At 38.5% G+C, this 24,015-nt stretch overlaps 1 protein-coding gene across 3 annotated transcripts in view; it reads right to left on the minus strand.

The window, feature by feature from the left end:
- Positions 1-24,015, minus strand: part of nup93 (nucleoporin 93) — a 131,516-nt gene that overhangs the window by 1,359 nt on the left and 106,142 nt on the right. For all 3 annotated transcript variants that reach the window (XM_052028173.1, XM_052028172.1, XM_052028174.1), the window contains 14 exons: positions 23,064-23,156; positions 21,973-22,112; positions 21,593-21,725; positions 20,070-20,227; positions 19,166-19,331; positions 18,151-18,244; positions 15,888-16,079; positions 12,000-12,126; positions 11,056-11,128; positions 10,925-10,969; positions 8,220-8,336; positions 5,325-5,443; positions 2,362-2,479; positions 1,676-1,759 (listed from right to left, as the gene is read on the minus strand). In XM_052028173.1, coding sequence (XP_051884133.1) covers positions 1,676-1,759; positions 2,362-2,479; positions 5,325-5,443; positions 8,220-8,336; positions 10,925-10,969; positions 11,056-11,128; positions 12,000-12,126; positions 15,888-16,079; positions 18,151-18,244; positions 19,166-19,331; positions 20,070-20,227; positions 21,593-21,725; positions 21,973-22,112; positions 23,064-23,156 — 1,659 coding nt within the window. The remainder of the gene's footprint in view (positions 1-1,675; positions 1,760-2,361; positions 2,480-5,324; positions 5,444-8,219; positions 8,337-10,924; positions 10,970-11,055; positions 11,129-11,999; positions 12,127-15,887; positions 16,080-18,150; positions 18,245-19,165; positions 19,332-20,069; positions 20,228-21,592; positions 21,726-21,972; positions 22,113-23,063; positions 23,157-24,015) is intronic.

The raw sequence follows: 24,015 nt of genomic DNA on the forward strand, positions 1-24,015 counted from the left end.
TAGGCAAATACAAGTGGCAGATAATCCAAACAATGCTGCAACCAACAATCTGCTGTTTCCATAACAGAAGCAACAATGAAAATGGTAAAAATGTGTAATGCCATCACATCTTAATGACCAATCTTAATTGGAAGCTTGTTGTAATGTCAGATTTCAGTGAGTGAGCTTGCTGTCAGATTTGGGCCACTGAGTCTATCAGTAAATCCTTGACTCTCAATGCATGTGCCAAGTCTGGGTAGATTGGCTGAACATTGAAGACTTCCATGCTGGTCTCAGCTAGCAAGATACAGACTTTTATGTATACAAAACCTTCCCTAGCACATGCTTTGAAGACATAAAATACTGCAAGTTAGAATTCTGATTTAGCTTTTGCAATCAATAGAACGAGACAGAGACAGACAGAATTTTGGGAGAGAAGGAATAGCTGATATTGTGGATTGCAACAAATTCCAAAAGAAATTGCAGAATGGCCACAGAATTGGCAAATTAATTTCAACACGGGTATTAGTTTTCGTAAAAACACATTAGGTCACCTGTCAACTTGAAATAAAAATCTAAATGGGGTAGACAAAGGATCTTGTAGTATGAACAGACAGATTCATAGACATTAATTCCTATTCCACAGATGCAGTCTCATCTGCCAAAGTATTTTCTGGTTTTGATTCTCGAAGGACTAATTAAAAAAAACAGAAAAGTTGTGCTGAATGTTTAACTGAACCTTAACTGGATCACATTTGGAGTACTGTGTACATTTCTGGTTACAAGATTATAATAAATGTAAAGAAGTACAAAAACGAGTATAAGATTTACAAAGATTATACCTGTAACATTCGGATTAGTTTATTGTTATATGCCGGATCAATAACAATGATGAGATGGAGTACAGGAAAAAGATCGTGAACCTTATGTCACGGTGTCAAAATAACAGCATGGCCCTTAACGTTAGCAAGACAAAAGAGCTGGTTGTTGACCGAACGAAGCAGGGGGAGGTGAAAACAACCTTGTCTTCATCAACGGAGCTGCTGTAGAGACATAGCCTAGTCCATCACTGGCTCATTACTCCCTGCCACCCTGGCCATTCCCTTTTCTCCCTTCTACCTTCTAGAAGATGCAGGAGCTTGAAAGTCCAGAAGGCCAGACTCAAGAACAGCTTCTTCCCCACTGCTATCAGACTTCTGAACCAATCACCTTTCACATCGCCTTCCCAGGGGTGTTGCCACATTCTCAAACTCTTAATCCTATCTCTTCCATTATTGTCACTTTAGCATTTCTTTTAGCACTACTTTACAAATATACTTTGCACCATTCTGTTGTTTTACACTGGTTGCATTGCACCCTAGTATATATGACAATAAACTAACCTGAATCTGAACAAGTTTATTTGTATAACGAATTAAAAATATTGATCACCTATCATTCTACTTTTGCAGAGAGAAGATTGGGGTACTGACCCAGAAGAGGCCTTTAAAATTTGTTGTGTATACTTGTACACTAATCCAGTCCAAATTTAATTTGCAAAAGGGCTCTTTGCATCTTTTTCAAGTGGCATTCAGACCGTTATTCAATCTCTGATTTTACTTGAATGCTACAGTACAATTACAAGCTGAAATTTCACATCATTGAAGATCATACGCAAAAGAATAAAATAACATCGATCTCTGCTAAAGCTTCTTACCTCATCACTGAAATTTTTGAAAGCTGTCACTCTCTCCTCAACACTCTCCTGACTGAGTGGCACAAGTTTCAGTTTGTCCATGATCTAACAAGGAAAATGAACCAGTGGTTAGGAAGAGCATTGTAAAAATCATATTCCATATGGTCTTGTATTTTTAACTAAAAACCTTGAGGATGGCCCACAATACTGGTTACTGAAACCAGAAATAATGAGCGAGTAGTCCTGGCAAATCAGTGATGCCACGTGAGAGTTAGGAACACAAGAAATGATAAGGCTATTTAGCCCCTCAAGTCTGTTCTGCTATTCAATCAGTTGATGAATGACCTTAATGAAATAGTGGTTACTGTACACTGAAAGAGGAAAGAAAGCTAGGGTAGTGTTCTTGCTAATTATTTAAAACAAAAATATACCTAAAATGTTATCATGATCAATATTATAATCAAATAAAATGCAAAGTTAAATTCCATAACACAGTTTGCCATCCGTGTGTGGAGGAGAAACGCAGGTTATTGTTGCCTCCTTGGGCTGTTGTTGAAACTACTTTCCAACCAATACTTCCACCACCATAAGAGGACATGGATCCGTCTTGGGCATGAACAGCCTTGAGATTGGTTTCTGAAAGCAACAACAACACAGGGGTATAAAATTTACCACCTTTTAATGAAATGAAAGCGTAAGTAACTCACGTCAATTGCTCTGTCAATATTGCCAGAATGGTACTCATCGAAGAAGGTAATTAGGTCCAGCAGAAGGTAGAAAGTGCTGTCAATTGACTTTGCAGCAGCAATTCCTTGATTGCGATATCTATCGGAAAAGACATATGTTATCCAACAAAAACAATACCCGAACACGAGTGACTGGGGTTTCTTTATATCACAGATCATAACCGTGCTGTCTATGCTTTTTTCAAATTCTTGCTTAGATCAAACCAAGTCCTTGCCCCTCCTTATTTTTGCAATTTCCAAACTGCCTCAACTTTATCACCACCTCACCAGCCCAACCTTTCGCTTCCTCAGAATTTGGCACCTGCGACAACATCTGTGCTTTGAGTCACTTTTATCCCATTCCCCTCTAAGGTTTTCCAGAGACCTGTTGTAAAGATCAAGCAGTCGATCACCTTTTCTAATATCTCATCTATTGATTTGGGAGTTCTTTTCATCTCTGAAGAACCTTGGGACATTAGGAAGATGCTTTGAAACATGATCTTATCCATCTTAAAAGAGTACACATTTTTTGCCTGCCTCTCTTCAAGGAAGCTCCTACTTCACCAAGTCTGTCACTCTTGTTCATGATGAGTTCACTCTATTTCAGTGAGTAAATTTCAGGATTCCAGTTCTTATATCTCTTTAGCAGTTTATTCCACCCACAGCAGTTTTCTCCCATCAAACTCCAACTGCACTCAGCATGAATATATCTTTACACCTCTCTCCCACAGCAGGAAGGTCTGAGGGTCACTGCTTCTTCATTGAACAGAAGCCCAACCAGTTCCCCTCACCAACTCATTCAATCATTGAACAACTTCTCCTTCAACTCCACTAGCATCCTCCAGATCAAAAGTGTTGCAGTGGAAATTTGTGAGGGCCCAATCTGTTTCAGTCCCACTTAGGCCCCCTCTCTCAACTCTTTCTCTGGTATACCAACCACTGTGCTGACACTGCTGCCTGCACTCATACAGAACTCAAAAATATCACTGCCTTTGCTGCAACTCCCATCCTAATTTCACTTTCACATGGCCCATCTGACTTTCCCTTCCCTCTCTGCCTCTATCTCAGGAGAAAGGTTAGCAACAAATATCCATTATAAGCCCAGTGACTGTCACAACTATCTTGCAAACACCTCCTTCTCCCCTGCCTCTCAAAGGAACTCCATTCTATTTCTTCCCAATCCCCCCAAAATCCTCCATCTCCTTCATATCTGCTCCAATCACAAGACTTTCCACACCTTTGAGATGTCTTCCTTTCTCGTGAATCACTGCTTCCCTTTTATCATGGTTGACAGAACCTCGTCTATTTCCTGCACCTCTGCTCTCAGACTCTCACTACCCCAGACAGACCTACGGTAGAGTTCCCCTGTCCCTCCCTTTCACCCCACCAGGCTCTGCTTCAATTGATCATCCCTCACAATTCCATAATCTTCAACAGATTCCGACCAGTACACATCTTCCTCTGCCCTCTCCTTTCAACATTCAGAAGGGACCATTCCCATCATAATTCCCAGGACCACTCTTCTATCTCCATCAATCATTTCCCTTCTCATAGCACTTTCCCAATGCAACCACAGGAGATACAATACTGGCCTTTTACTTCTCCCCTTCCCACCATCCCAGTGAAGCCATGATTCACTTGCACTTCTTCCAACTGAATATACTGTTTGATGGTCAAAATGTAGTGTCCTCTTCATTGGAAAAACCAGTGTTCAGTCTGCAAGGGGTAGTCTGAGCCTCCTGTTGCCTGCCACTAATTCTCCATTCACTTCTATTCCCACTCTCCCCTCACCTGTCTGTGACCTCCTTATCTGCTATAACATTTTGAATGCAAGCTAGAAGAACAGTGCCTCACCTTCTGTCTAAGCATGTTGCAGCCTTCAAGACTATATATCAAATTCAACAGGTAATTCACTTTCTCTGTATCAGAATTTAAGTAAAAGTGGCAATTTCTGTTGTAGGTCATCCACTTGTAATAGTGGCTGTATTTCTCTCTCCTTTTATACACTTAAGGCGACTGGGCATTTGGCAGTTTTTATGTCCTTTTGTCTGTGTCGTCTCTAACTGCCCTTATTAACTTACCCACCAACCAGATAACATCATCAACAGCTTATCCCCACGGCATCCTTGGTCTTACTCTATCAGATATTCCCTTAGTCCTATCTGTTCCCTCCCCAACCTCTCTGTAACCTAAAACTAATTTGCTTTCGCTCTTTCCCAGTTCTGACAAACAGTTTTCACAATCTGAAAGGTTAACTCGGTTCCTCTTTCCACTGATGCTATAGGTTGCTTCCAGCATTTTTGTTCTCTGTTTCAGATTTCCAGCATCAGCAGTTCAATGTGCATATGCTCTCAGTCTCTGAAGCCAGCTTTCAATTCTGTCTTGCAAACCAGTTGATATTTTTCCAATATCCAAAGAATATTGTAAAAATGCAAGTTATCTATGGAAAAGTTGTGGATAAATGTTTCCACATAAATCCTAGTGTTATTGGCATGAATGTTTGAAAAAATAATTATAAGCAGGCAATTTACTGTATTATTTTCGGAGTCAGAATCACCAGTTAAATCTGCAAGCCAATAACCAGCCAGTGTATTTTACTAATTATTTCACTTGCTCTAAATTTATTTTAATGACAGCTGTATATCTATCAAGTGTGTTGTTGCTTTTGGTCACCGTTATTTAAAAAAAATCCATTATTAGCAATTTTGATTATCAAGTTCAAGTAATACTTATAAGCTGCTCAAGATTATTAAGCCTATAGAACAACCAATGAGAACAAAGAGCAAAGAATATGTTGACAAGAGGGAGTACCTTGCAAGAGAACAAAGAATACATATAAATACATGGATAAAAAGTTAAAGAGCATTTAAAATTTAGCCTTTTCCATTATCTTAACCCTGTAGAAAGATAAAGACAAAACTATTAGCAGGACCTGCAGTTCCTACCTCTCAGCTACAGAAAGTGCCATGTTTTTCAGTCGTTCTTTGTTAGACTGGGGTGCACTGATTTGTGGTATCACAGGACTCAATAATTTGTTCATCAGTTCCAAGACCTTATCTGGTTTCTGGAAAAAGAATGCCACTCAAGTTTTAATTTTTAATTATTTCTTAATTCTTTAATTACTTTAATTTCTACATACATAAACATTGTATACACAAGTGTCCACACTTCTCCCTTAAACATTATCAACCACAGTTGACAAGTATCATGATATATGGAGATAACATTTTTTTCATTATTCAGAGTGTTGTGGAGATATGGAACGAATCTCGCAATCTTAATATTCTATACTGAGTGATTTGCAAATATACCTTAAAACTTGCATTGGAATTTCAGACAGCAAGAGTGGATTTCTAATTAGCTACAGATTTTGTTTTCTATCGAGATCAACAAAAATTGGATGTGCCATCAACAAGTTCTTTGCTGGTGTTCAATTCAGTGTTGTAAAAGTTCTCCCCATCAGACGTGGCTTAATGGCATGGACAATATACACAAATGCATATCTCTTACAACAGCAGAGTTTGGATATAAATTGCTGGCACTGATGGCTAATGTGACTCGATGAATCAAGTGGCTGAGTGGGAATGTTGCAGAATGCTAATTTTAGACTCCCCCCTACCCACCCCCCTGCCCACTTTTCCACTTTCTTGGTCTCCTCAGTGAATCCATGGGAGGAAAGAGAAGGGAGGGGAAGGGTCAGTGAACAAGTTCACTCCAATATCACCGATATCAGCCAGGAGGCGCAGCAAAAGTGATTTATGATGATTCTGTTGATTAGAGGGAGGACTTTGTCCCCATTACATCACCACAATAGCAGGTGCAAGATTGGTAACTAGATATGTGGTGAAGCACAAAGTAGAATTCCACCATGAATTGATACCATGTACTGAACCTCCAGAGGACGTGTTGTAAGAATGACACCGCTGTACCAAGCATAAAAAATTGTTACACTTTATGTCAGGTCACAAAGGAATTCTGCAGACACATAGAGCCAACTGAAAGCCTTTACTTCGGTAACCCAAGCTGAAGTAATTGGTTCAGTGATTTCATCTTTTGTTAAAATATTAGCATCCTTCTTGGCAAAAGATACTCAAGCATCCTAATACGTGTATATCTATACTAATTCAAGTCAGTGAAAAGTTCTTTTATCATTATTTGTGCTGCTCTGAAGTTCAGGCTGATACAATAATACATCCAAGTCAGTTCTTGTGGAGGCCTAGACTTGGACTGGTAAAGTTGGGCTGTTACACACATTGAAATTAAAGACTGAAAATCAGTAGCAGCAAAGTTTAAAAAATTTGCTGCAGAAATGAATAGAATTGGAAGTCGCAAGAAATCAGGCATGTTTCCAGTTAACTAATTGTAAAAGTCAATAATGATTATGCTAATAAGGCCAAGCATCTGAATAAATGCCACGGTAAATACATGAGAATGACTAGGAATCATTTTCTACATAAAAACAAAGGCTAAGTTTCAGATAAGCATGGCATGTTTGATTGATGACAATTATGATCAGTTATAATTTAGCACATGTTCCACCCACTTTCAGTTTTCTCAGCTGACAGTCATCCTGTGCATTATATCGGATTGATGTTATCAGTGAATGGATTATAAAATAGTCACATACAACTCACAGTTCTGAGACTTCAAGGAGTAGAACAATTAAATTATTTACAGAATATCTGTATAAATATTAACACAGGACGCAATACACTGTCTCACTTACCGAAAAGAAAATAAATGAAATATAATACAGCCACCGTGAACAAAAACTTCACAAAACCTACTTCAGAATGAGAGGATGACGGAAAACTAACCGACCTCTGTTCCCAGTTGACTTGCTATCTCACATGAACTTGCTACTTTTGCCTTTTCAACCACAGATGGGGCTACCTTGGATTGTTACCTTGCATTACATTCCATCCACAACTCCCTTCTTCTCATTATATAATGCCTGGATAAAGCTCCCTCCTATTTCATTCACATCTCCACTTTCAAAAGGCCCTTCTTTGTTGAAGCTACTGATCTGATCCACCAAACCCTTGGCTTCACCTTGATGCTCTGGTCCCCACTGAAACCACCACTGCCTCTCCTGGTCATCGTTCTAACTCTGGACTCTCCACATCCTCTTCATTCTCTTAAGGTGCCGTTATGGGCAAGTTCAGCCTTTCACCATCAGATGTGCTGAACTACAAAAAGCACCATCTGCTGTTACTATTATCTGCTAAAGCTGCTCAGCATTCTAGTATCGTCCTGGAAAGCAAACATAAGCCCCAGCCTCCCTTCTCTATGCCATCTGTAGTACAGTCTATTTCTACTGCTAGAACTTCCCACAGCTCTGGTCTTGCTTCAGCTCATCTGCTGCTGAAGCCCTCGCTGAGGCCTACGTTAACTCCAAACTTGACCATTTCAATAGAATCCTATTCTCTGTTAATTTGAGGTCTTCCAAATCTACGCTTCCCAGATCCCAATTTGCATCAGGTTTCACTCATCCATTACCCACATGCTTGGTGACCCATAATTGTTCCTGATTAATCTGCACCTTTGTCTTCAAATCTTCCCTATAAAAATCTCTGCCTCTCTTTTCTCCTGTGAGAGGCTTAAAACATAGCTTATTGGCCATCAGCTTCAATTCTCTCCATGTGTTATTATTTTTTAAAAAAAGTTTAGTAACTACATTTGTAAATTTTATACAGAGTATTCAGTTCAAAATTTATCACAATAATTTTAGTGAAGTTAATAAAGTCTAAAACTATACCATAAATCCATAATCTAAATGTAGTTTGGAAGAAATTATTAATGCACATCTACAGTTTGATATTTAATAGTTAGCTGCTTACCTTGGCCAGATCATAAAGCTTCACCGCCTCTTCAAACAAGCCCTTATTTTCAGCTACTGATGCTACCTTATTAATTACAGCTCTCGTGTTTCCTGAAAACTTGTCAATTATGCCAGGCTGCTCAGAATAAGAGAATGATTTCATTAAAATAAATGGAATACTATAATTTGCATCAGATACTTACAAAACTTCACTGAAATTTTCTATGGCATTCTAAGTAACAAAGCTTATTACAAAACCGATATGAATGGCAACTGGATAGCTAATATGGGAAATGAAATTATCGTGAGAAGTGCACCACGATAATTTCATTTCCCATATTAGAGTGCCCTTCTGAGAGTGGGGTTAATGTATATATCCTACTGACAATAGTGTGAGCTCTAATCTTGGATAAACCTGAGCAGATTGTGCATGGCATGGCATGATCACTTGGTGCTACCCACAATACAATTATCCCCAGATCAAACATTCTCAAGGAATGAAAGTATTAATTTACCTTTTGTAAACTTTATTAATTATATATAATAAATCTACAGTTGGTTAAAAACATCAGCTTAGCTCCACAAATTGGAGGTAAATTCCCCTCTGTGGAGGTAGAGCTTTGTCTATTCAATTAGCTTTACAGTTACTTGTTTGGATTAAAGCGTTACCTAACTTTCATTTCTACTGAAAATGCCGATTCTGCAATGTTATGCCTCTCCTGCATTAGTGCAGTAGGCAGCCCACTCGCTCTCTGCTAAGCCAGTTTACTCTCTCTCTTTCTCATGCCCACTGACTGTGTTTCAGATCGTGGAGAGACAGCAACAGCAGTGTGAGGGGAAGAGCAAGCAGAGTGATCAGCAAGTGCTGGCCTGGGTCAACAACTGAGAAAAGTATTGAGTGGGGTGAACTGCCTGCATTGGTTGTGATGAGTTAGCCTGCCCTGCCAGTGAGAGACAGTTGACAAGCTGGCATGACCTGCTCCTGAGGCTGGATCATGCCAGATGTTGGGCTTGTGCCTTCCCCAGCCCAGATGTGAGAGAGCCATTAATCCTTTTCAATAACTTTCTATTCGAATATAGAGGAGCGGAGTTAATGACATAATAATGCTTTTAACCGATGGAATATGATAGCCCAGCTTTTGGTTAGTTTTTTGTTTATTATTATTATTTGTTTTGTTATTGTTCTTTTTTGTAGTTTGGGTTTTTTTCATATAATCAAATTTCTTTTTAAATCTTTTTCATGCTCAATTTTCAAGAGATTGGGAGGTTCAGATTACATATTTTACTCTGTGTCTGTATACATTAACTGTTATTACTGTAATCCCAATCTCTTTGTATCATGTGTATAATTACTACTGTTATGTTTATAAATTTGAAAATTAATAAAAAGATTGGAAAAGAAAAAGAGAGCTGTGCAGCCTCCAAACTTTGTCTGCTAGTGCCAAGTGCTTCCCATCTCATTCCCTTGCCCTCACTGTAAAATGAGAGCTGATGAAGGACAGCAACTGGTTCTCAACAGGAGCTACAAGACAACACCATTATCAACAGGTATAAACTGATTAAAAAAGAGAGTACAAAATATGGTCTTTGTAGTTTAAAATGATTCGGTCTTGTAAGCAACCATGCCTATTGACATCTGCAAATTACTACTAGTAATACAAAGTAAAAAGTTAGTTTTCCACAAGTTTGTATACCATATCCACAATTCAGCTGCAACTTCCTTGAAGTTCATCCTGTAGAGCTTTAGATTGGATTCTGAAGTTGTGCAGTTTACCAATAAAGTGTATTAGGGAACTTTAAGAATCTCACGGTGTACATTTAAAGCAAGAAACTACTAAATATTAGTTGTGATCAAGGTAAAAATTATTTTTTGAAAACTATATTGACTCTACTTTGGATTCTTGTTGTAATATGAAATACATAAAAAAATTGTTTCCTACTGAAGAGATTGATTGCACCATCAATAACCATTCAAAAAATAAAAGAATTTCAACTTCAATTGGCCATCAGTGCATAACTGATATTATTTTCTGCAAAGCTGATCAATTCTTCCATGTATTCTCAGTCAGAACATGTTTTCTTCAGTGCTATTGTTACTTTTAAACAGCAAGGCTCAAAGTGTACCCTTTGTAAAAATGAACCAATGCACCAAAAGATATGCCACTTAGCCATACAGGCCAATGGAGTTCCAGGATTTTGTCTCTGGTCGGTGCTGAATTAGCTGATCTCAATATGCTCTAAGTATTGCTACTCGTTTTCTTTTTGGAAGGGAGGGATGGGGTGGGATTATAGAAAGGCAGCCAGGAAAACCACAACTATATTGGAGATTATGGAGACCAGAGAAGGACAACAGATAGACTTGGTAGGAATGTCTACTGTGGCCAGACAACCCACCGTTTCTCATTGATCAGGCTTGCCCAATTGGCTGTACATGTAATCCTATGGATGCCAACATATTGGAATTGTACCTCAACGTCTGCCTTTAGAAAAGCAGTAAAGGGACAAAATAGTCACAATCAAAGAAAAACAGCACAATGAAGGGAATCTCGACTGAAGCCTTGGTTTTGGAAGTAGCATTCACATCTGCCAAGTTACACAATTGGTTACAGCAAAATAGTTTACTCGAACTCCAGCTTCATTGAAAAGGTAGCAGGGAATCACACTTCAAATTAAACCTCTCCAAAAGGGAGAAAATATCTTCAGTGAAAGCAAAATTCATCTCACCTTTCGGCTGCCATCTTTCTCTAATCGACCAAGCAGCATGTCAAACTAGAAATGGAAAGATTTCAAAATTATAAAAATGGTACGTAGCACGTGACATAGTCCAGCAGTATGTCAGTTGATGTAATGCTTACCTCTCGGCTTTCAATGACAAGCTCACTGACACATCGCATGAACATGTTTTCTCCTTGACTGTCAGTCTCATTTCTGTAAGAAGGGACATGCGAATTGCAATAAATCTCAATCAAAATGTGACAGCTGAGTTACAGAAAATCTTGTGCAGATTGCTTGCTCCTTTTGTCTTCGAAAGCTCTGAAATTGTTTTGTCTGAAATAGTTTCAGTGATATTGGAATGCAGCTGGTTGAACTGTGCCACCCTGCTTCTGCAACTGAATGCACATCATTCATTTACATGGCTCTGGAGATGCTGCATTATATTTCAGCTACAGGATAAAAATATCTACGTGAACCAGAACATGCCTGAAATTTGCATACAGGAAAAATTGGCTGGAAGTTACTACATTAATTTAAAATATTTATTTGACAGGAATTTTACAATGAGCAGCATGTCATTTATCGTAATCATCATGTAAAGGCAACAATAATAATTTTTCTGTGATCGTCACCTCACATCAAGAACATGAAGCTCAAAAAGCATCAGGATCTACAGCAAGAGATGCTTCTGGCACTAAAATGGCCTTTTGAAAATGAATATATGATGCGCATAATTGATACATGCAAAATAATGCTTTCAAACTGATTGTCATCTTAACAATGATGGTTTGCAATTCCGAAAGTCTTTCTCTCAATTTACCCCTCCGATTACATTAGCATGTATATACACTTGGATTTCCATTAATTCCTGAATTCACCTTTATTATCCAGATTTGCAATGAGCTGTCAGAACAAATTTTGCACAATGGATTGGCTTGTTTTATACTTGAAAATGCTACATAATTGTAAAAAAATTGTTTTGCTATTTGTGCATTTCATAATTTGCTAAAAATGGAGTAAAATATTCTGAATGTCTAACAGTCCCTGCACTTACTCAGATTAGAGAAGATATTCAGAATGTTACCTGAGGAAATAGAAATATTGGAGAGCTTCTCTGGGATCAGTGGGCTCAAACTTTCTGGTGTATAACATGAGCAGACGGATGAAATTAAGGCGTCGTATTGGACGGGGATCAGCACTGTCTTGACTCACTGTCAGGGATCATAAAACTGAATTATTACAGCTTGTAAAGAAACAGTCCTCAAATTGAAATTAGATTCGCCCTCACAAAAAAGATAGCACGCTAGCTCAGGAAACCTTGTGAAGAGAATATTCAAATTAGCCATAAAGCACCATTTACTTCTGTGTCTTGTGAAATCAAATACTTGATTTGTCAGTGTAGCCATATTGAGAGATTAAATGTGATATTCTGTGACTCACATTGTATACATCTAAATGAACCAGGTAATAATATAAAGGATCAAGATCATGTCCCAATAACCTGTTACAAAACATTACACTCTGAAATTGGAGTCATAGGCAGACTATTCAATAGATTACAGTAACGAGGATTGCTTATTTTTGGAAGCACCTGGAGAATGGAAAAAATGAGATGACAAGCAACAAATCCAGTATTAGCATTGATAATCTTGGAAAAGCTAGCAAACAAGGCAGATATATCTATAACTTTTTAGCAGGAGAAGAAAATGTCTTGAGTAAAGTAGCAATCACGTGAACAATATTCTAAATGACTCTGGAAGAAACAAGGTTAATTTTACAAAGATTAAAACTGGTTCACTCTTCTTTAGTAAGTCACTTTCAACCCCAAAACAGACATTTCTCAAGACTGCACAATAAAGCCTGACAAATTTCATATGTCATCATGAAGTTGTTTCAAATCATTTTCATATAGAACCTTAAGCTGGAACATTGTATTGCCGCCATGTACGCTTTGCTTCCCATAGGTAGCAAAGCAAGAGCATACCATAAATTCTTTCAATGATTACAGTAGTTAGCAGCTGAGCTACACAAACCAAGCTACTTAGTTTTAACCAAGCTGGGATGAGACACATGGACAAGGGAGCTCCAAGAACATCCACATCCTCAGTACTGGCAGTGCACAGCGTCAATGCCAGAGATGAGGCCAAACCATTTTCAGCCAGTAATGACAGACAGATGTTTCATTTTGGTTTCCTCCCAAGGTATTTCCCAACACAGAAACCAGCCATCAGCTAATTTGATTCCTTCTACAGGATATCGAGAATGGCTGAGAGCACGAGACACTACAAATGGCGATGCTATCACATAACATTCCTGCTGCAATTTTGAAGATTTGGGCTGCAAAACTAACTGAACCTCTAACCAAGCTCTTCCAATACCATTGCAACATTGGCATCTATCAATAATATGGAAAACTGCTTGTCCTGTCCAAAAACTGTACACCCTGTCCAAAAAAGCAGAACAAGTCCAATTTGGCCAGTTACCACTCTATCACTTAAGTCTCAATGATCAACAGAATAATCACTACCATTGTTATGAAATGGCACTAACTCACAATTGCTTAGTTTGGATTTAGTCAGGAAGTAATCTCCAGGCCTCATTACAGACTTGGTCCAAAAGTAGACAAAAGAACTGAATTCCAGGTGAGGTGACAGTGATGGCCCTTAATATCATGCAAGTATTTAATGAGTATCGTATCAAGGAGTCCTGGTTATACAGAAACCAAAATGAATCAAGGGGAAAACTCTCGAATGGCTGCAGCGCAAGGAGGAATGGTTGCAGTCATTGGAAGTCACCTCAGCCCCTGGACATTACCGTAGGAGGCTTTTAGGGCAGAGTCGCAGGCTCATCCATCTTCAGCTGCTTCTTCAATGGCCAATCATCACCACTTCCATTCTAAGTGATGTTCACTGCTATTACACAATTTGAAGTGCAACTCCCCAGAAAATGTAGCAGCCATTGCCTGTATTATCTGATAAGTGTTAAGTAACATTCATAATCACAACTGTCAGGCAATCATCATCTTAAACCCTAATCACCTATCTTTGAATTCAATCACATTACCAGCATTGTACTGGAGGCCACCACTGATTAGAAAATTAACTGCCCACTTTGGCTGCAAGGGCAGATCCATGGCTGGGTATATTGTACCCAGTGACTCATCCTCTGACTCTCCACAACCTTTCTGCTATCTACAAGTCAGTGTACATATTGGAATAGACTCCATTCACCTGAATGAACAAGGCTCCAATAACATTCAAGCTTAGCCTCACTCAAGATATGCAAACTAGCTTGATTGAAACTCAATTCACCACCCCAAACATTAAATTCTGTGACTACTGAGCATACCCGCACAGCAATTACTCATCAGTGCCACTCCGGTAATACATCACACCCACAGAAGGATGAAGGCAGCAGAAGCATTGTTCCTCTGCAAGTCACACATTACACTGTCTTGGAAGTGCCTCACCCATTCCTTCAATATCAGTGTCAACATCCTGGATACATTCCAACTACCAGATAGCGTCGAGGTAGTGGCTTCACTGGCAGGACAATGACAGTTCAATAAGGACACACACCACCAGCTTAGAGTCATATAGCACAGAAACAGGCCCTTCGGCCCACCACGTCCATGCAGACCTTCTCAAAGGCAAGTAGGGATGGGCAATAAATGCTGGCCTTGCAAGGGTCATTCATATCCCTTAAGTATACATATAAAAAAAAGAACCAAATGTCCCTTGTTTGAGGCATTTGGCCATGCCTGGAGAATCATGACCTCAGTAATGACAAGAAAAAATTGATGTTTATTAGAACCAAGGCTCATAGCAAAACACTCTGAGGAAAAAGTTATTTGTTTTACTAAGCTATCTATGTTTTAATTAGATAGTTTTATTTGTATGTAGTTTTAGATGCCAGATCTCAGGATCATGGCGTTGGTTGTGGTATAATGCAAATTTACTATCATAAAATGCCAGCCTGGCTTAGAGTTAAATTGTGAGGTCAGATTGCATAAAGATATTCTCAAAATTTTGTGTCGATAAAAGGTGAAAGGTAAAGTAATCAACAAGTTTGAAATAGTAAAAGGGATTCATAGGACGGATGTGTCTTGAGGAATCGTTAAAATTATAACTAGACTATTTAGGAGTAAAATTTGGAAGGACTTTTACACCAAAGGGACTGTGAAATCTAGCACTCTGTCCCCAAAATGATGTGGTTGCAAGATCAATTATTGATTTCAAGTCAGAGGAAGAAAGATCCTTATTATATAAGAGCATCCAAGTATATGAAGCAAGAATATGAAATGGTGTTGATATGTAACAGTACCTATGTTTCTCTGTCACAATGAAGTTAACAAATATACAATTTCAAAGCAGTTCTACTGATAGAACTCTCTAAAGGTCACACAAGACATTGGAGAGGTGCAGATGAGATTTACTAGGACAAGGACAGGATGATGGGCTTCCATTATACGAAATATCTACAGAAACCGGGTTTCTCTTCACAGCCAGGTTAATAGAAATTGGTGAAAGCCTTCCCCACTGACAAGAGGGTGGTAGCAATCAGAAGTCATATATTTCGTACAATTAGCAAAAGAATCAGGAGATGACGGGAACTTTCCATTACATCACGTTGTTACAGTATCTAAAACATGGTTCCTGAAAAGACGGCAGGAATCGACTCAATAGCTATGATTAAAAGGGAGTGGGACGGATACATGAAAAGAATAAAATTGCAAGGCTATGAGGATAAGGGAGAGAATGGAACTAATTAAAGCAGTTTCTTAATATCTCTAAAAATAAATTTAGAAGCACCATTAATTGCAAAAGAAAAGCAGTCCCTGCCAGTGTAGGAGTACATTAAGATCTTTATACTTGATGTTGAACCGACAAATGATGAAGAACAATAGAAAAGCAATTCAAAACCTTTTTGTAAACTAACTAAAAGGACAGCAATAAAATATTTCTATACTTACACAGTTGTGCACTTTGGGCAGATGACTTCAGAAGAAGCTTTAGCTCATAAAGAACCAATGCCACATGCACTGCATGACAACGCAGTCGCTCCATGCGGAAGAGGAAGGCAATAGCTGCTTCAAATTGGGCTGTAAGGAAAAGCACTTGGAAGTACAGAAAAGGATGTTGATTGGCTGCAAAGTGTGATTCACCTGAGGAGGGAAAAAAAATATAATCAGATACATGGTAATGAAAGACTTGATTCATTGCAACTATATGGATCATTAATTTACAGAACACTAAATACAAAGTGGTACATGAGATGAAGGATGACATAATCAAAAAGCGAAAAACTGCAGATTCTAGAAATCTGAAATAAACATAGAAAACGTTAGGAATCCTGATCAAAGGCGTAGCTATGGGCACTCACATGGGATATATGGACCAGACTTGGTTTCCGTTCTACCCAGGCCCCACTCCCTCAACTCTTCTTCCAGTACACGAAGGACTGCATTGGTGCTGCCTCCTGCACTCATGCAGAACTCAACAGCTTCATTACTTTTCCTGCCAATTTCAACCTGGCCCTCACCTTCGCACGGTCAATCTCTGACCCTTCTTCTGGATCTCACTGTCTCCATGTCAGAAGATAAACCAGCTACCAATATCTATTACAAGCCAAAAAAACAAGCAATCTGCTGGAGAAACTCAGCAGATCAGGCAGCATCTGTGGGGAGGGTGGTGGGGTGCTCTACTCTCAGCTCCTCTCCTCCAGGATAGAACAAGGATAGAGTTCCCCTGGTCCTCACCTTCCATCCTGCCAGCCAGATCTTTCTGCACCATTTCTGCCACCTTCAGAGATTCCACAACCAGACACATCTTCCCCTCTCCTCTCAGAATTTTGCAGTGATCGTTCCCTTTATGACCCCCTAATCCACCCTTGCTTTCCCACCCACCAACACCCTTCTTACAGCATTTTCCTCGCAACCGCAGGCAATGCAACACTTGTCTTTTCACCTCTTCCCTTCCCATCATGCAGGGACCCAAACAGTCTTTCCAGGTGAAGCAGTGATTCATTTGCACTTCTTCCAATCTAGTGTACTTCACTCAGTGCTCATAAAGTGATTTCCTTGACAATGGATAAACCAAATGCAGATTGGAAGACCGCTTTTGCAGTACACCTGAATTCAGTCCGTAGGGACGACCCTGAGCTTGCCATTGCCTGCCACTTTAATTCTCCACCTCACTCCCACTCTGACCTATCGGTCCGTGTTCTCCAGTACTGTCAGGATGAGGCCCAACGCAAACTTGAGGAACAGGCCCTCATCTTCCACCTGGGCATGTTGCAGCCTTCTGGATTTAATATTGAATTCTACAACCACAGGTAACTTAATTTCTTGATCTGTACGAGTCATCCATATGTGATATTGGCTCAGCTTGTTTTTGTCCCCACTATTTTTTGCTCTCTGGGAGTGGAGGACATGTTCACCCTGGCCTGCTGGGCACGTCCTCCTGCTCTGCATTTTGCAACTCCCATGTTCTTTTGTCTATGTTCTCACTCTCTGACTGCTCCAATTCAGTCACTGACCAGATATCCTGTTCACTGCTTATCCCCATTGTCATCCGGGTTTCAATCTATCTGAGATACACACTCCCCCTCCCTGCAGTTGTACAAGTTTCCACTGTCTCCTTTTCAGTTCTGACGAAGGGTCTCCAACTTGACTGTTTCTCTTCCCACAGATGTGGCCTGATCCGATTAGTATTTCCAGTATTTTCTGTTTCAAACAACTTCCAGCATCTGCAGTATTTTAATTTTCAAATGTCAGAAGCACCCCAGTCAGACAACAGTTAGTGAAAATTAGATGAACTGTTATTTGGCCTGAACTGTGTGTAATCAATAAACATTAATTGTCTAATTATAAAACAAAAGTACTTTTGGTGTGGAAGGTGACAAATTTTCTGGACAGATTTTCAAGAATAAAGGGCTTATTTTAAAATTCATAAAAATGCACTTTGACAAATATACATGAACCCCTTGTACTCACCATCTACACAATTAACCCATGGTACAGATCTTACAGTGGTGGTTTATACGTAATTTGCAGAACCAAACCGAGAGCTTTACCTTTTTTTATTGTGACAATCCACCAAGGGGCATCCAACTGGACCCAATGACATGCACCCCCACTGAGCCAAACTGGAGCACCAAACAGAATTGAAACTGAATAAATACACACTTATGGCTGTTAAGTCCTGGCAGATGGCCAGGCCTATCAGGAAACTTACCATACTCCTCCAACAGCTGGCTCTGCAGTTGAGGAAGGGTTTGCTTATCCTGAGGTGAACTGTTGCCATCATCTTCAAAACACACTTGATTCAGCTAAAGACATAACAAGAAGGCACTTAGAACAACATGCAGTTTCAGTATAAAAGGCCATTTTATACATCAGACATATTAGATTAGGTAACGCCCTGAATGCAACGGTCCAATAACATGCATCAATGCTATATCGATAAAGGCATCCCTGTATCTAGTCTGGAATTTCTATTTCACACTTATTATTCTGTGTTAAATAGCTTACTTTATGTTAAATTACCCAGTTTCTGCTCATGAGATTGCAACTGCCCAGATTCAGAGTGCTCAAGATCCTTGTAGCCAGCATCGAAACAGCTTTCATCTCTGTCTATGCTGGAACTAAGTTTAAGGCACCATTATACTATCCAGTGTTTTCAAAGTTCTGTTTTTACTGAAAGCATTGCCTTTTAATGATTCTTTGAAATATTTTAGGTTTCCCCTCACACTATCATGAGAGGACAGACAGAGCATTTCATCCCTCATGCCTCTTCTACCACTCAACAAGAGAATCAAAAATAATTCTTTTTTTAGAATCTCTGTAGAGACAAGCCAGCAGTCCAATGCAGGTTCTTAATCCAGGTTGTTTATATTTTAAAAAATTACTTGCTTGGCGTATTAAATGATAATTGATGTAACCCTATTCTTTGTTGCTGCAAACTCTAATGGATTAATTCAACTGTCAACTGGCAAAAACAATGGACAAGCAACTTAACTAAAACGAGGGCATGCTGAAATTAGTATCCGAATTTATACTGACTGCAGTTAGTACTTTGCTACTGCATCTTTAAATATGTTGTTGGAAAGAATTTTGTGCAGTTAACAAGGGATCATGATCTGAAACCTTGAGAATGAGATAAATACTCTGGTGAAAAATGAGATTTCCAACACCACCACTCTCTTAGCCACACAAGGAAGGTGGGGAAATAATTAAATAAACACACATACTTTTAACCAGAGATAGTCGTCGGTCTTATCAGCAATTTCACTGTGATTATCAGTAACATCACATCGACCAATGAGGCAATAAACCGCTCTCTTATAAGGGTCTGTGCTGTTCCGTAATGCACGGCGGTAATGTAGGCGAAGTTTGTTCTCTGCAGTCGGAGGTAATCTAGGAAAGGGTCAAAAAGCAGAGTAATCACTTTGAGAATGTAAAAATAAAACACACTGTTTTATTTCACCCTCCTCAGTTCAACTCATAGAACATACAGCACAGGAACAGGCCCTTCGGCTCACAATGGCCTGTGCCAAACACGATACCGAATTAAACTAATTCTCTTCTGCCTGTACGTCCCATATCCCTCCATTTTCATGCCTATCTAACAGCCTCTTAAACGCCTCTATTGTATCTACTTCGACCACTCCCCCCTGGCAGCCTGATACAGGCACCTGCCAGTCTGTGTAAAAAAGAAAACTTGCGCCGCGCATCTCCTATAAACTTTCTCCCTCAAATACACAAAATCATTTTAACTGAGCTCCACTGTACTTTCACACCTTTCAAGTGATTGCAGAGAAGCAAACTATACCCCTCCAAACCAATACCGGTCTATATTGGATATTCCCAATTTTTAATCTATAGCTTGCCAAATTCCTCCTATTTAGAACAAATAATTCTTCTCTAACTTCTTTTCACTCTGAAAAATGTAGATTTGCAGTTATGCAGGACCTTATCACATCCACATAACATCTCAATCAATGGAATGGTTTCAGTTAGAGGATAAATGCACTTTACAAGTTAAATACTTAAACCATACTTTACGCGAGGGTCTTCCTTTTACTTCTTAATATTCAAGACTCAAATCCTACCTGAACAACTCTTCAAGAATTTCAAATTTAATATAACATTTACCTTCTATCACCACCTTGAACATACTCCATGAACCAATTATGAAATTCCCCCAACTGATGTTGAGCACGATTCACCACCTGCATTGCTGCCATTAAATCTCCACAACGCAAGCAATAATAGATGAGAGCCCAGACTGGCTGGCCTTCAATTTCACCATCCTGGAACGATCAAAGAGAATTAAAAAAAAACGTCTGAAACATTCTCTGTTCTTTTTAATACATATAATGGTTATTAAGTTATTCATGGCAATGCCATTCCTCAGGATTTTAGGAATAATCTGCAGGTTTGGCTAATTTATTGAAGTTAAATTGTTCAGCAAAAGGGGCATATTCCCACCACAGATTACTGTATTACCTGGTACATTCGTCACATGGTATAATGTGAAGCAGCTTGGCAGCCCTTGTGCCCAGCCACCATTGAACTTCAAATTCACTATCTTCAAAGACGAATGAGATTAAAAAATATCATCTGAAGATGTCTGCACAACTGTAATCCAATTAGAAGAAAAAAATCTAGAAATTTGAATTTATGTGCTTCCAAATTTACTATACTGTCCATAAACTGACATTTCCTGAATACTTGCATGGAAACATCAGATTAAAGCTGATTTTTGCTGCAAAAGGTGGCAGAAATCTACATGCTTTGCTCCTGCTTTCACCCAATGCCTGTGTTGCTTTAGTATGATGGATGGAACACTTGTTACTCATTAACACAGCTCTGCCTACTATGCAGAAGAGTAGAAGAACACTAGACATAGAATATGCCCTCTTGAGCTTACTCCATCATTCATTAAAATCATGACTGATCTTTTCCTGCATTTGGTTCCTTCCAAAGAATAAGTATTTTGAAACTAAAGTGGCACATATTTGGATGCATTTCCTGCATTCATACCAATTACAAAAAGGCATGAATGTACTCCTCAAAGTCATTACTTCAAAAGATGCTTCTCCCCAAAGAGCCACCGTGTATATTCTATGTCCATTGACATGAGTCACATTAAAATTGTGAACCTTTATTTTCAAGTATTTTCCTGAACATAAACAGAAAGGATGGCTTGAAGACATCAATTTTAATGTACAAAAGGCTCAAGAGATTACTCCATACAAAATCATTTATTCTGATTCCTACTCAAATTATCCCTTTTCATGATCTGAACTATGCTAAGAATTCTCAGCAAATTTCAGAATTAACTGCCAATGTAAATTTTAGCTCAATTGCTTGTTTTGCTGATTTACGATCACGCTCACGTGGCTCGCAGTGCTTCCACCAGTAGTTGGATTTTTGCCAGCATGCCATTGCAGCTTCAAAATGCTTACAATTTGGTTACTTTTTATTTTTAATTCAAAGATCATTTATCTCAGAGTCTTGTTTCTGTTTTAGACCAACCTAACAGTTAGCAGCATGGAAGTGGGAGCCTTGGTAGATTTTGAAAATTACTAAACCTTAAAAGCCAAGTTTCTTTTCATTTACTTTAATAATGAACAAAAGGTAGAGATATATTCCAATATTTTAAGTGCTAGTACCTGAAGTCCTTGCAAAGGTCCTGGCAACTTAATATTAAGAAAGCTACGGACCAGTTGATAAGTCCCAGGTACGCCACCTAGTTGAGCCTGCTGTAGGTTTCCATATACTGTCGCTGTTACATAATTCTTGTAGCTTTGAATGAGAACATAAAGCAGGAAAATAGGTTACACAATGGTTTGTACTGGAACAAGCTTCATCTCTTACATATAACGTTAAGCAAACAATAATTGAACCCCGTTTCCCTTGATTAGATAACCATTAGCTATGACAATTCTGAGGGTCATCAACATTATTTTGGACTTGATTGTACAATTCTTTGGATGCTTAATAAATAAGCATCAAAGGGATAGCAAGCATTCTTCAACAGGCCACCTCTCACCTCTGCTCTAAAAAGCACAAGGCTTGTTTCACAAATGCCATCTGCATCTCCAAACTGGTACGGCTCTTCAGTGTCTCTGTGGCAAGTACCAGCGGGACATCAGTCATCTGCTTCACCATTGCCCACAATTCAGAGACGTTCTACAAGAAATAAAACCAAATAAGTAAACAGCTTTCAATTATATCACAAATAATGCCCTTGAGGTACATGGATTCTTGGAAACTGATGGTTACTTCTCTTCCCAAAAACTTTTCATCAAAACAACAGTTCTAGGCAATGAATTACACAGACCACAAAAGAAGACTATTTTCTTACAACTCGAAGTCTGTGCAATATTGTACTATTGCACTCACAATTGAATTAATGAGCAGATAAAAGTCTCTCTTCATCATAGTCCTATTTCATAAAACCAATTTTTAAATTACTTTTTAGCTCCCTTCCACCACATTGGACATTTACCAGCCAAAAAGGAGAATAGAAATGATCTTCCAATGATCTATGAATAGCAGCTTGGGAGAGGAGAATAATCATCGCCCACTTGGCACATTTAAACAAAATGAAACAACCCAGATGACATGCAAACTGTCAGTTGGATACATTTCCAGTGACAACCAAAATACAAAATAACACCCTAATTACCAGTTCAGCAATGCAAAGACATAGTTTAACTTGAATACTATAACTGTAGACCAAATAAAAACCTGTTAATGATTCTCAATTTTAATGAATGGGATGAATTATTGGATGAATTATTGTCATGTTAGTGTTTCAGTTCTCAGGCTGGTACAGGAGGAAAGAGGGAAGCCCACCACGCAAAGAAATTTATATTAAATGCAAAGGGCAGTGCTATTAAAATATCTATTTCCATAGCTTTATAAAGAAAATTTTCTAGCATCAAAGAAACATTGATTGTTCTCTATTGAAGTCTACAGAAGGATTGTACATCATCATGAAATGGTCTTAATAAAATTATAATTATTAGCATTAAAGTGAAATAATGTTGGGTTGATTATGCAGTACAAAAAACAATTTAAAACCAATCCACCAGTTCTGTGATGAATGGAATAACTGACATTTTCCTGTCTGTGTACCTTGTCATCCAAAGACTCAGCTACAGTACTGCAAAGATCTCCTAGGTTTGGCTGAAGATGCTCATTCACAACCTTTTCATTATATATATAAATCTGTAATTGAGAGAAAAAAAATGTCAAATGTCAGAGTTAAAGTGGAAGGATTCTGCATGAATTCGCATGAAAAAAAATAGCATGCTTGCACAGTGTGTAACAGACCAATAACGTGGACAGACAGACATATTTAATTGCAGTAGGAACAGATAATGGATAGATATATCAAGATGCAAACAAGTAACATTACAAATAATGCATATTGAATGAATATACCATTTCTATTAAATCTGATGTGCTTGAATGCAAGAGTGAGAATTACACCTTCCCACTCTACGTAATTATTCAGTTAATTTTATTTTACTGCCCATCTTCCCTTCATTGTAGATTTTTGCTTAGTCCTAACCTTGGGCCACTTCCTCATCAAAAGGCAAACTTGTTAAAGGTTTTGCTCACATCTCTGCCAATATGTCTACAACTAGGAACCATTTCCAAATATTTCTAAGGGTGGTATTATACAGTAGGTGAAGATGACTGAATGAACTGCACTGCAATCTTGTCTTCCAGCAAAGTGATGGGTTTAGTGAGAATCATCACAAAACTAGACTTGACAGATGATGACTTTTTTTTTTGGGTATTTTTCTATTTTGATCAATTTAAGTGTTCAAGATACAGAAAATTAAGAATACAAGAGCACATTATTTAATAATAACAACTTTATATAATTATTTGTTGAAAAATATTAAAAGTGAATCTGCGTAGATCAATGAAATCATACCTTGTTTATTTTATGGTGATAATTTGGCAGTAACTTTACATTAAGAAAAAAATGAAAAATACAAAATATCTCAGGTCTTTTTAAGCAGCCCTTACATTAACAAATATCAATTATTAATGTTGTAAATACCTTTTCATCAAT

The sequence above is a fragment of the Pristis pectinata genome, chromosome 13, assembly GCF_009764475.1.
Source record: "Pristis pectinata isolate sPriPec2 chromosome 13, sPriPec2.1.pri, whole genome shotgun sequence".
Classification (NCBI taxonomy): Eukaryota; Metazoa; Chordata; class Chondrichthyes; order Rhinopristiformes; family Pristidae; genus Pristis; species Pristis pectinata.